Source organism: Hippocampus guttulatus, chromosome 2 (genome assembly GCF_054856545.1).
Source record: "Hippocampus guttulatus isolate MCC_2025c chromosome 2, RoL_Hgut_1.0, whole genome shotgun sequence".
NCBI lineage: Eukaryota > Metazoa > Chordata > Actinopteri > Syngnathiformes > Syngnathidae > Hippocampus > Hippocampus guttulatus.
The window spans coordinates 18,288,132-18,302,503 of record NC_141262.1 but is presented as its reverse complement, the minus strand read 5'-3'; the positions used below and the strand labels follow the sequence as shown (position 1 = coordinate 18,302,503).

General features: G+C 42.6%; 1 protein-coding gene across 1 annotated transcript; it reads right to left on the bottom strand.

Moving 5' to 3' along the window:
* Nucleotides 1-1,642: 1,642 nt before the first annotated feature.
* stc2a (stanniocalcin 2a) lies at nt 1,643-6,951 on the bottom strand. The gene is made up of 5 exons (XM_086100287.1): nt 6,633-6,951; nt 4,960-5,102; nt 4,062-4,273; nt 3,572-3,922; nt 1,643-2,504 (listed from the first exon to the last, which is right to left on the bottom strand). Exons 1-4 carry the CDS (start codon nt 6,769-6,771, stop codon nt 3,589-3,591), a joined length of 828 nt encoding a protein of 275 aa, XP_085956413.1. The 5' UTR covers nt 6,772-6,951; the 3' UTR covers nt 1,643-2,504; nt 3,572-3,588.
* Between the last annotated feature and the right edge of the window lie 7,421 nt (nt 6,952-14,372).

The window sequence follows — 14,372 nt, the reverse complement described above, 5'->3', positions numbered from 1 at the left end:
CATCTGTGCACCAAGTCATTCATCTTTTATTAGTTCCCACAAAGATGGTGCCATGTAGCCGAAGCTGGTTAGCTCAGGTCTCTCAGTTCAGAGGAAACTTTCTGTGGTCTCTGCATATCTCAATATTGATAGAGCTCAGTTGCCATATAAACCAAGAGAGTGTAGCGGAGTGGAGTCCAGCCAGCAGCTTGCTGTTTGGCTAAGGGAGTCATCCTTCACACAGTCAAGTGTTGTTGAAAAAAGCTACACGTGTAACTGTACGTGGATATTCCAAATACTTCACATATTCAGTTCTATAATGACTTATTTATTGCATGCCACTAATTAAAGATGTAACCAAAATTCACCAAATTCCGCTAACTTCCCTGGAGATGGTTTGTTAGGCCTGGAGATCCAATTGCTACTTTTTATGGGTCAGTCAGGGAAAAGCATGCTCTGTTGGTTTAAGATTGGGCCACAGACTTGGATTTTACACAATTTTCAGCCTTCTAAAGTCTTGGGTTGGTTTTCACAAGTACACTATTGTTTACTGATGACCTGACTGCTGCTACCTGTCTGTTCATAGGATACTGCAAAGTGCAAATGGATAATAACGGGGAATCAAATCAAGAAATTTTGAAGGCAAATTCACAAAATATTCATCAACGGCCAAGTCAGCACTCTAATCTCATGCATTTCCCATACTGCTGATAACCTTGAAGGCAGCAAGACCCACAACCAGACAGACAGAAACTAACTGCAGTGAAGATGGTGTCTGCATTTGGTGACTGACACTCCAAACATCAGGCACCTTTTGACTAGAAAGCATATAGAGTATAAATACTCGGTATTTAAAATATGTGACAATGATGTCAATTGTGCCAATAATATGACCAAACTCCTAAAATACTACTACTACTACTAATAATAATAATAATACAATGTTTTTTCAAGCCATCTTCAATTACATGTTGATTTTTTTCTTTTAAATAAATCGTGGTGATGTATACAGGCAAAAACGTATAACCTCTGCCTTCGTCCAAATAATTTTGGACTTAATTTCGAGCTCGAGCTTTTACTTCCCACGGAGAACATCTGAGAAATGTCTCTACCCAGTGGTCATTTTGTATCACCACACCCTTTGTCATGACGCTTTGACTCACCAAATCGCTGTAATCGCAAAGACAATGAATTGCTGGTGCTAAACTAAAGGCCTGGGGGCCAGATCCGGCCCACGGCATATTTAAATGGCTCACAAGGCGAAATCATGGGTATCGACCACATGTGTCATGTCTTGACAAGTGTTTTGATCCTGACAATTAAAGTTAAAATGCCTGTTTAATGGGAACTTATTCAAATGAGCTTTTTTTTGTTGTGGTAAATATTATAACAAAGTCATGTTTATTATTTAGAGTTCATGTTTTTAAATTTATACTACACATTTATTTTTAATATGACATTTTTTATTGGAGTTAACAAGAAGATGAGACTTGAGAATTAAATATTTAAAATTAAGTTGACAAAATAAAATCATTCACATACAATAATCAACAGTGGTACATTTTACTTTTGGAGAATCATCCACTTGTACGAGTGAGGGGGTACACAAGACAAAAAAAAGGTGGGAACTCCCGATGCAAAGAACATAAAGTCAATCATGGGCTGATGAGAAAAGGAACAGGTTAGTTTATTGTTCTCCATACATACACACACACATACGTATATAAAGAAAAGCCACTACATTAAACAGAATGTCACATTACAAATATACAGTACATATTCAAGAAAAATAGCTTATGTCTCCTTAGGCCTCCAACATCTGGAAAAGAATTGGGGGGGAGGGGGGGGGGCGAAGTAAGGTCCAAGAATGGAGATTGTAAAGATTTCTAAATTAGAGGGGTTATACATTATATCAAATAAAATTAAACTGAAATGTGTTGATTGTACATTGTCGCCGTGATTTGAAGGCATGTGTGTCATGCTTTTAAACTTCATTTCTCGACTGCAAAAGCATGGCTGGCCTTAAAAGGTCAAAAGCTTGTGACGGTGACCTGAGAAGTATCTTTAGAAAAAAAAAAAAAAAGGGGCCTTTCTCTCTGCTTCTTCCTACACAGGCCTTGGAGTTGCAGGCTCTTGGCTGAGGCCCAGAGGAAAGCTCTCGTTGCCTCTGTAAATATAACATTGATTATAACATACCCCATGAGTGGAGATAACCCACTTCCTGGGTGCTCGATGTATTGCCGTGCGGCTTAAACAGATGAGATAACAGCCCCGCCCCCCCACATCGCTGCTGACCTTGGTGAGGGACTTGAGAGGAAAAAAGGACTAATTTCCAAGGGTACGCGCAAGGCGGGGGACACAGCAACGGCCGACATGTCTCCATCCAGTCCGGATCAATCAGCACATATACAGGACTTGGTGATATGGATGATACTTGGTCAAATTCAGCATCCCGTAAAAGCGGCGTGTTGGGGACCCCGCGTCACATGACTTGTTCTCTTCAACTTCCAGCAGTCCAGCAAAAGCTGACAAAAGTGCAACAGCAAAGACATTTGTGGCTCAACATCGTCAAAACAAAACATTCAATCGCCTCACTTGTTGGTATCCAATACGCTGAGGCCATTCATTGTGTGATAGTTCACCTGTACCAGGTGCTGATGACGACATGGGAAACAAGCATGGAGAGAATGTTGAAACATTTGCCAGTGCACGCGAAGAGCTTTAAATGTGACATTGGTGTGCTCTGCTCAATGAATGATGTGAATCTGTCGACATTTAAATGAAACATCTTATCTTATTCCTCATGTCTGCACTGTTAACCGGCCAACAATTTGCAGTTTTGGGTAACTTGAAATCAATTCATCGAATGTATTACTTGTGTGTTTATTTGAAAACCTTTTCTGCTGGCGTCATGGCTGTAATAATGCGCTACAATTAATATGTGCCAGAACTGGACTTCAAACCTGTACAATTGGTATTCCACTGTCAAGTATCTATATCCTGTAATTACAACACACGTTTCCACTTACAAACAAGACTGTGTATGTTACATATCTACATCATGTGAAACAGGTGCAATATGGTGAGGAAAACACTGTATATTACCTCAAACGCATTGTAACGACTCTAGATTTGACTATATTCATACATGTTTATATAAATATAGATCACTTTTTTCCTATTTACATTTGAATATTTCAACATTGCTTAAAGAAGAAAATAAATAATACCAATGGAGTCAAATCTTACAGTAAGTATGATTAGAGAAATGCTAGATTAGAGCAAAAACCGTCCTAAAAATAGAAATAATTACGATAATAACAATCCTTATTCATTAAAAAAAAATATTTTTTTTTAAAAACAGACAAAAAAGTAGCCTATCGGCAGGCGTCACAATACATGCTATGCCACAATTACCCTGCAATTTTACCTTGTGGGACTTTTGGAATGACTGGAGAAGGTGAAAAAGAGTACACAGAAAAGGGTTTTGTTGCCCTCTGCTCAGTGTGTGTGTGTGTTCATGTGACAATGTCCAATTGTGCTAGTAAATGGTGTTAAGGGTTATCAGTGTTGTAATCTCCTGCATTTTCACCTCCTAATGTCAGTGGCCTAGGGCTCTTCCTGCTCCGTGGCCACACTGGCATCTGGACTCTGGCGGCGCAGTCCCTGATTGCGACCGCGAGAAGGAGCGTGGAGCCCAACCTTGTCAGCTTTGTCCCCGTCCCCGTGGCGCGTGTGCCGAGGGTGCTCGGGCTGGGGGTGAGACGGCGAGGGGCGGCGTTGTTCGGCAGCCGAGGGCGAGGGCGTCAGGGAGGAGCATAGACTGAGGCTGTCGCACAAAGCTCCCCAGTTCTGCTCGCACTGAAGCCGGACACTACGAGTTAATGCCTCCTTCACTTCCTCGCCGCAACCCAGCAGAATGTTCACCAGCTCCACATAAGGACTAGGCAGACACACGCCGATAAATTACATGACGCTTGGACAAATAAAGGTCAAATACTTTGGCTAAACAAGGAAGAATGTCAAAATGATAACCTAGTAAGGCCAGGCTTGATTTAAATCCACACTGTCCATTATCTTACCCTTTAGGGAAGAGATCTTGAAAATGGATCATCTCGACCATGACGGCCACATTCTCCTTAGCAGCCGAGCACAGATTGTGTTTGACATAACACTCTCTCTGGAGCTGGAACACCATCTCCTTAATGGAAACACACTTCCTACTGATGCAGCTGAACTTGTGTCGAAGCCCGTGGGCCATACATTTCAGAGCATCCTTGATGAAGGATTTACCCTGCAAAAAAACAAAACACAAAAAAAAGAACGCACAGGCATGTAAATTAATGGTGAGACAAAGCCTTTTGCATTTCAAATACAAGGGACGCTAAACAAAGCATGTTAGCTCCAACATGGCACTGACACGACAATTCTCTGTCCACACAAACATTCAATCACAGGTTGGTAATCAAATGCCAGCTTAATAGGTGGCGCTTATAATAGTGAAGAAAGCCATTTGGAGAACAATTACAATGACAACAAGGATGACGCGGGGGAAACACCATCAAATGAACTAACGGTAAATTGTAATAAATGTCACACTAGAATATAAAGTTAACTAAAATACAAAATCATGTCACATAAAGAGATAACGGGTCACACTTTGTCAAGGCAAAAATATTTTTAAAATGGCCAAGAGCATGAGATCCAGTCAACCATGCACGCATGAAACTATGACAGAACGCTCAAAAGCCCCGCATAAACTGGCTTAATTGAGTTTTGGCCAGCCAGCTTGAGACTCTTGGGGCCGAACTATGTGCATCAACCTAAACAGTTTGTGCATATTTACAAAAGCAATCCCCTAGTGAGGCATACACAAACAGAAATAAACAAATCTATTTGCAGATGAGTCTGGAGCAGCGAGTCAGTGTTAAGGAATGTTGCCCTCTGGTTATACAATTCTTGCAAACGGCCCAGTCATACCTGAGAGTCAAATTTGCCGGCATTATGCAGGAACGTCATGCAGATCTCCTGTAGCCCTCGAATCTCGCAGGAGTTATTCTCAAAGCACTCAAACACGCCACAGCCGACGTCGCCTGCGCTCACCAAGCAGTGCTGGATCTCAGCTGGAATAAAAAGAACAGGTTGCAGGCGGTAGCAGCTGCGGTGAGTTGAAGGTGAAGCTGCTGGACACATCACATCCAAATATTTGATTTCAAATGTAAGTGACTGGTTTACCTGACAGACAAAAATGCAAGCAAGACACAAGTGGGAGTGAGGTATAATTTCCTTCGGTAGTTGAAACTATCGCACCCTGTTCCATCTGCAATGGATTGAACTGAGCATTTTATGGTGCATTGCAGATGCAGACTTCATTTCTTCTGGTGGAGCCCACTGTGCAGTCATGTGTATTGTGTGAGTAGCAACACACGTGCAACAAACCGAGACGATGTACAAATGTAAACAGGAGCAAACTTGATGAAAATTGGCTACTGGTCATCCCTTTTCTGTTTCATTCCAGTCACAAATGGCAGGGACAAACCACGAGAATACTGTTGAATGTGAAACTGCTGAAAGTCTTTCACTTAAGGTTTTGGGTTCTGCATCACACCTGTTGGACCAGAGTCAAGCCTCATTCAGGGCAAGTTAGCTTGAAGCTTTGCTTTGTGTGCAAAACAGCCATGCAGATTCCAGGTTTGTAGGCCTTAGATGAACCTAAGCGCGCAGGAAAAGTGAGCCATTGACGGCGGTGCTTGTTTTGGCAATCTGGGAATGTGCTTGGATCGTACGAGCTTGGCTGCAGTGTGCATTGAGTTACACGCTGCTGTTGCAAGAGTGGGGGGTGGGCTTCCACTCTCAGACCTGCTGTGGAGTTTGTTGTTCTTAATCAAGGAAATTAGCCTCTAATAATAACAGTAAGCTAATAAACCAGGCCTAATAAAATAACTGCCAGTGAGATTGAATGACTGGGGCCACAGTCACTAGTCATAAAATGTACAGTTGCAAGATCATAAGGAAAGCAAAGAGTTTTGAGGAAGTCGTACCATCTTTGAATCACAAAAAGTATCATCATGCATGATCAATTACCTCAGGTTAGTGATTTCTAACCAATATGCCATGAGAAATCATCAGGTGTGCCACGGTAAACAGGCAAATTATTGCACAGCAAATTACTGACCACAAATAAAAGCACAAATAATGCTTCATTTACCCATCTTTGCCAGCAACAGGCAGAAAAATGAAATTATTTTCTACTAGATGGTAAAAGGTACATAATTAGCCTGTGTATCCGCGGCTGGTAACCTTTTTATGTATTGGTGTGCACTATGGATGCTTTTTTTAAATGTATCATACGTGATTTGACTCAATAAAGGCTGGGAAACATTTGCCTTAGACCAAGCCATTAATAGTTTACCAACATATTAAAGTCCCGTTCACAATTATTTAGACATCACGATATTGTATGTCGTGTGCCTAGACTACCGATTCCAGTTTAAAGCAGTCCACAAATGTTCAAACGGCTGGACTCGACACCGACACTCCGCCTTCGACTCTCGGAAGCACGCGCAAGAGGACACACGAACACGTACGTACGCAAACGTACGCACGTGTCGAACTGAGACCACGTAGAGAGCCACTTATACGGCATTGCTAACCTGTATTTTGCAGGGAGAGGCGTCCTTTGTAGATGGCGGGCTTCTCCGGCGGGGTGTCGTAAATGTCGATATTATCCGAGCCCACCACTTGCTCCAGTACCGAGAGAACCAGCAGCGCTGCGGCCACTTTAAGGAACATCGCGTCTCTGCCCCTTTCTGCCGCCAAGATCCGCCAGTTATACGTGGAAAGCGTGCGGGGATGGCGCGTGGGGGTTCACCTCAGATCTGGGAACCGCGCGGCTGCGGCTCGGTGTCGAAGTGTATGCATGCGCCGCCGTGGATGCTGCCTATATCTCCTAGAGTCGCGGGTGTCAATTTGGATGAAAGAGTTAAGCAGGTGTTGTCGCTCGGTGCCTCTCAGCCAATCAGAGACGCCAACATCCTCGTCCGCGGTTTGGAGGGGCGTGACCACAGAAAGTTCCCCCATTTTAACGCAAAACTGTGGAGCTATTAAAAAAATGCCCGAGACGGAACTCCTGAACCGACATCGGTGGATCCTGGAGGATGAAGTCACGTTTGGTACACCGGTGCGCCCACAACATTTACAACTTGCATTCAATTGCTAGAAAAGCAATGCAGTTGACGCTCCTTTCTTGAATGCAGCAAGCTGGACAAACAATAAAATAGAAGAATAAATTATTAAAACAGAGCACAAACGACTTTATAGTGATTAAGACATGTTACAATGGAATTTTGGGACATCCAATATAAACAGAATATATTGAAGTTTGTGGTAAGGGGAGGTTTTCTTTTTTGAGGACGTCATGGGGTAACTGTTCATGCACCGACTGCAAAAGGAGTCCTGAGAATGTTTCCAGTGACCTTGGAAACGATCTTTCTACTTATAGGTGTTGCATGGAGTAAGCCTGCATGTCCCTGTCTCGCCCAAGTGCGAACGGGGGCTGCCTGAGTGCTAACAAATGGAAAAGAATGACCAACAAAAGTGAATGGTCGGCAAAGTGCACTTGGATTACAATCCTCCAGGGGGCCCCACAGATATAAATTGATGGTCAATTATCCATACCTGTCAACTCATACGGTTTAGCCATAGTTCATACGGATTTTGTGGTGAATCTTACGTATATGGCCGTATCGCACAAATCATACGGATTCTGAAAATTTCCGCCCCCCCCCTAACGGGTAGTTCCGTTTGCTTTTGCCCAGAATGGTGCTAGTCTACTCGAATGCTTTCATTTCCGGTAACTTTCCTGTGTTTTCAATATTTGGAGTCGGTGAAAAAAGTAACGCAGGAATACAACTCTGAACACAGTAATGCCACTAAGTAGAATGATGATTAGACATTAACCAGACATTGTATTATGGAGATCTACAATAAATATCATTGAAAATGTTGTGGGGGGTTTTCCGCCGTTATTTTGACATATAAAATGCTTTGGTATGTTATAAGGATTTTTTGCTCTTTATAAGGATTTTTTTGGTAGTTTGTACAGGTTGGCGCTCCGAAAAGTTGACAGGTATGCATTAACCAGACATTGTATTATGGAGATCTACAATAAATATAATTGAAAATGTTGTGGGGGGTTTTCTGCCGTTATTTTGACATAAAATGCTTTGGTATGTTATAAGGATTTTTTGCTCTTTATAAGGATTTTTTTGGTAGTTTATACAGGTTGGCGCTCCGAAAAGTTGACAGGTACGATTATCCATCACCGGGTTTGAGATATTTGGCCCAACGGTGGATGGACACTTTGGAATACAGTTTCCCTAGCTGCTCAGTTTATTTGCACCCCCCCCCCCCCAAAAAAATAGGAAGAAAAAAAGCTGATTTAAAATACACGCTCACCCCCCAAAAATGGCAAAATGAAATCTCTGCAGAAACTAATACTACAGTACTTCCAAACAAACATGAAATGGAAAGGCAACAGTACTTGCACTTGCATGGGCCAACGCCACCTGCTTGAAAAAGAAGAGGGCCATCACACAAGCCAAATACCAGTCAGTCAAAAATCATCCAAACCAGTGATAATAAATTATGTTTAATTATTATGATGTCACAAAAGTAAGTATAGATTATGGTCATATCTATCATTGTAATGGAGGTCAGGTTGTCGAAGGAGTTCTCGAAGATTTTAGCCAGTTCTTTTATTCAGTACTTCAGTATTTAAAATTTCTTATCATTCTAATATTTGGGGTGGCACGGTGAGCGAGTTGTTAGCACATCCACCTCACAGTCCAAAGTTTTGTCCCACCGCTCTGATTAGGCTCCATATCATTGATCCGATTGAGGTTAAACGGATCAAAAATGGATGGATTTTTTAGAGGAATGCGGAAAAAGGAATTCTGGTATTCATTCACCCACACATTTGTTCTTATTCAATGCATTTTTAAATGTTTCAATATGATAATCACATGGTGGAGTTTCTAAATAGATAGACATCACATAATTCTCTTGAGCAAAAAGAAAAATAAGTTCCAGTCTACGCACCGCAAAATGCTTAAGGTTGATGGGAACGGAGTGGAAATTGCAATGCAGCAATATTTCAAGTCTGCTGCATTTGGGTAACTCACATCGGAGGGTGTAACGCACCATGGCACACGTCTCGGGAGGGTTTACATGTTTCCACGAGACCTTCAACCACAAACTGGAATCTCCTGCTCAACTGAAGTCAGTTGAAACCCACCCTCGCCGTAAACACACCCTCAATTCGATCCAATCAGTGAGTTGCATTTGACCACAGGCCACTAATGTGAGTCACCTCTGTTTGATGCTACATTCACAATCCATGGGAGGAAAAATAGTCAAACCCAAACTAATGTGATGGATATAGCCATTTAAAGAGATGCTTCTTTAGATGCCAGGGGAACTAACATTTTCACACTCTCTGAACAAGCTACACAAACCAGTGTCTTGCACAAGGTTGCCTTGGAAACACTTCAGCAAAGAGTCCATTTTTTTAACACAGGACAGCCTTAAAGTTAGTTCAAAGAATATCCTCAAAGTGGTAAAAGTGGCATTTCAATCACATTATTCCGGTTAAAATTAATACGTCCATTTAAAAATGAGAAGTTGATCAGTAATTGTTCATGACACCGCAGCAAATCTTGAAAGACTTCTGCTTTTCAAGCGTTTAAATGATTAACTTCACAAGTGTTTTCGCTTTTTCTTTTGTGTGTGTGTGTGTGTGTGTGTGGTTTTTGTGATGCCACTACAGAAGAGTACCTTGTAATGAAGAAAAATGTGGAAAGAATTTAACTTACTACAGTATGAGCAATACAATTACATATCCTTTATCACTGACCAATGACAATACGCAAATTATTCAAGTCAAGTCAAAAATTTACAATAATATGTTTGATGTGACCCCTACAGTCTAAGCATGGTATTGTGAATACTATTGTGTTAACGGAATTTGACTTAAGCAGCAAAATCTACCTGTTTTTAATCATCTCAGGGGCGGCCATTTTGAAATTGACATGATCAAACACAGAAAACAGGCGAGATTTGGTTGAGGAGGTGCACACCTCCTTGTATCGTTTTTAAATTGTGCTAAATAAATGAGCAAACCATTCACTTGTATTGAGTTGAGCTCCAATAAATTCATCAGATCTTGTCAAATTCTTGACCGATTTTGACACAGATTGTTTTTTTAAGAAATGTCAGCCAAGCACTTCTGATGCCTGTCAGTTGGGTAATTTTAAAATGGTGACTTTAACAACATATTAAACATAAAAAGTAAGACCAAATAATTTTAAATTTAAAAAAGGATATTAAAAAAAATGCAGCAACAACAAACTTAACCTTAAATTAAATTTTCTTTTGCCTTTCGCACTATCTCATTGTTGAACAGTTTGGAACAGACTGAAATGCAATTAAAAGCTTTGAAAACAAATCTTTTCATCGAGATCAAAAATGATATCCAGCATCGCTTAATCTTTCATTTTGCGTGAATATTTTTATATCCAACAGGAGAGGAATCAGTGCCTCATCAGTCATAGGCCTCACTGCATTTCGCTGTGCTGGAACCATGTCTATCTACCGGGACAGGTACTGGTTTTTCTGCCGATTTGAAAAGGACACCCCCATTTCCCACACACACCCACCTCTACCAGAAACTACTCTATCTACCCCTCCACCCTCTTTTTCTCCACTACAGATCCACGAACAGGACGTGAGACGGCTCTTCAAGCAGCAGAAGATCAAGAAAGCTGCGGGGCCCGACAAAGTGTCCCCCTCCTGCCTGAAAGTCTGCGCTGACCAGCTGGCTCCGGTCTTCACACAAATCTTCAACAGATCTCTGGAGCTGTGTGAGGTCCCATCCTGCTTCAAACAGTCTACCATCATCCCAGTTCCCAAGAAATCGGCAACATCGGAACTGAACGACTATAGGCCTGTCGCCCTGACGTCTGTGGTCATGAAGTCCTTTGAACGCCTTGTGCTGAACCACCTAAAGAACGTCACCGGACCCCTGCTGGACCCTCTCCAGTTTGCCTACCGGGCAAACAGGTCTGTGGAAGACGCAGTCAACATAGGTCTGCACTACATCCTCGAGCACCTCGACAGCACAGGGACCTACGCAAGGATTCTGTTTGTGGATTTCAGCTCTGCGTTCAACACCATCATCCCGGAACTCCTCACCCCCAAACTTCTCCACCTCGGTGTGTCCCCTACGATCTGCCAGTGGATCCTCAGCTTCCTGATGGGACGGACACAACAGGTGAGACTGGGAGCAACAACATCATCAATACGCACCACCAGCACTGGAGCCCCACAGGGATGTGTCCTCTCTCCACTGCTCTTCTCTCTTTACACAAACGATTGCACCTCAACAGATCCAGCTGTCAAACTCATAAAGTTCGCAGACGACACCACGGTCATCGGTCTCATCAAAGACGGCGACGAGTCTGCGTACCGCCAACAAGTGGAGCAGCTGGAGCTCTGGTGCAGCCGACACAACCTCGGGCTGAACACGCTCAAGACTGTAGAGATGATCGTGGACTTCAGGAAACATTCTTCTCCACAGTTGCCCCTCACACTATCCAACTGCCCTGTGTCAACCGTCGAGACCTTCAAGTTCCTGGGAATCACAGTCTCCCAGGACATGAAGTGGGAAGTCAACACCATCTCCATCCTGAAAAGGGCCCGGCAGAGGATGTACTTCCTGAGGCTGCTGAGGAAGCATGGCCTGCCACAGGAGGTGCTACGACAGTTCTACACGGCAGTCATCGAATCAATCCTGTGTTCTTCCATCACGGTTTGGTTTGGGGCCGCCACAAAAAAGGACAAAATCCGACTTCAACGGACAGTTAGGACGGCGGAAAAAAATCATTGGCACCGCCCTCCCCACTCTTGAGGACTTGCACACTGCAAGAATCAAGACAAGGGCACGGAAAATCCTCCTGGATCCCCCGCACCCTGCCCACCACCTTTTCCAGCTACTCCCCTCAGGCAGACGCTACAGATCCATGCGCACCAAATCCAGTAGACACTTAAACAGCTTCTTCCCTCTAGCCATTAACTCCTTAAACAGCCACTGACGTAGTCACTCTTCTTGTACTACAAATACTGCTACTGGTTACTCTAAAATGGTTCAATGATTTGTTGTTTACGATGATACTAATGCAGCGTGTTATACCGGAGACAAATTCCTTGTGTGTTCTACATACTTGGCCAATAAAGATGATTCTGATTCTGATTCTGATCAGATTTTGGTGAATCTGATCAACGTGCCAGAAGAAAGATTCTGAGCTCATTGGACATGTGGTGGATGTCATCGTATTTCATTCATTAATATGACAACAGCGTGCAGTGAGCCCTCTGAAACATTGCAGAAATAAATTCACTTATTGCATTATGACTATTATTATTATTAGCATTTTAATTATTATTATAACCCCATTTCTAATTTTGGACGTGAGGTGAAAAGGTTTGGGAAAGGCAAGGGCATGGCATCAGATCAAAAACTGTCAAAATTGTGTTTCCTACTAAGGGTAGCGGGTTTCCTGAAAACGATAAAAGCAAATTAGTCTCCAGTTTGCTAAAGGTTTTAACCACTATTGAGTAACCATTTGGCCTACTCACTCACCTGACTACTGAACAGAGAGGTTTTTATTGTCCCCGCTCTGCAAAGCAGTTTTGTGAAGAGGGAGTGCACCTAATCCCATGAAGCTCATTTAACTTGCTTAAAACAATGTTCTATTATGGCCGTTGCTTTGTGCGGTTTATATTGCGCTTGGCAAATTGCAAAGTCTCATTACTGTCCATATAAGTCCGCAGGCCTGGCTAGCACAAAGGAGTGATTGAGTGATAAGGGGAACGAGATGGCCCACTGAGAGACATCACCTTCGCCTCGATGAGGAGGTGATGTCATCGTGACTAGAGACACAGGGGTCGACCTCTCTGATAGGTGGGCGCGCTGGGACAAAAGAGACCAGCTTGTAGACAAAGGCCCCGTTTAATGAGCCTGAGACAGGAGGCCAAAACTTACTCGGTGGGTGGCACATGGTGTCAAAGCTGCTGAAAGACCGGTGAGCAATTCATCATCTGATTCAAGAACTGGGCTTATTATGTCAGGTCATTTCAGACCACACTATTGAGACGAAGGGGCCAGGGTTACACTCCGATCACACATGAGCCCTCAGATTTTCCCTGATCCCATAACATTGCAGCCAGAGATACTATTTATCACGGTGGTCAGGTCCAATAGTTGTGTAATATAATATGACACACTTACTCCTCATTAGAGCTGAAGGGCCCTTTGTGGCAGCCTGACAATCATTACAAGCTCTCCATTGGCTTGGCTTGTTTACTCTTTGGTAATTACCAGGTGATTGTGCGGCCTGTGACCCACATTGAGAGTCAAGTCAGCCAAGCCATGGGGGATAATTGACAAGATTCAGGGAAGTGCACGTAGAAAAAGAGTGCTAGTGGAGAGACATTTGTTGCTGCATCATTAGACTGTGTAGGAAGACAAGTCCGCTCAAAAGTGGGTGGGTGGTGGTGGTAGTGAAGGCTTGATGGGGATATGTGACAACGCTAGCTATCTATTTGTTTGCACTGGTTCATAATACAAAGTCAGTTCATGATTACATGCTAAGCTAAACAGGCAGGCAGTAGCGAGGATAAGCGGTTCAGGAGATGGATGGATGGAATTTTTATTTTATTTTATCACAGTAGCTATTTATGTGTTGTGAAATATTAGTGTTAACGTAAGTTGTTTTTCACCAAGACATTCAAAATATACACCCTATGACAGCCTGACTGAAAATAATGTTAGGTGCACAGGCCCATACATCAAGAATGCGTCAATGTTGCCTTGGTAGAGTCCTGCGCATTTTTCAAAGTGAATCTGCATTTATTTTGTGTGGCGTTGTGTCATATGGAATGACAAGTCTGAAAAATTGTTTGTAAAAAATGAAAGCTGAGGACAGTGCGGTTGACAGGCACATGGGACAGCACAAAAAAAAGTTAGGTTGCTTATGCAATAACTAATTACCACAGTGCACGTGGACATCGGTATTTATACCTATGTACAGTAAATCAATCTAAAAAAATATAGAAAGAATTGGCCCAATATTTTCTTTTTTATGGATGAAGCATTTCCCTGATTAAGTCACTTACCATACGCTTCTGCAGTGAATGCCTCTATGGAGACGAAAACGCTATAGCCATAAAATCGGTAATATTGAAGCCATCTTTGGAATATTTCCAGAGTTTCTTTGATGTGTGCATAAGTCGAGATGTCAACACAAATTTTGATGATGACCAATCAGAGTTTACGG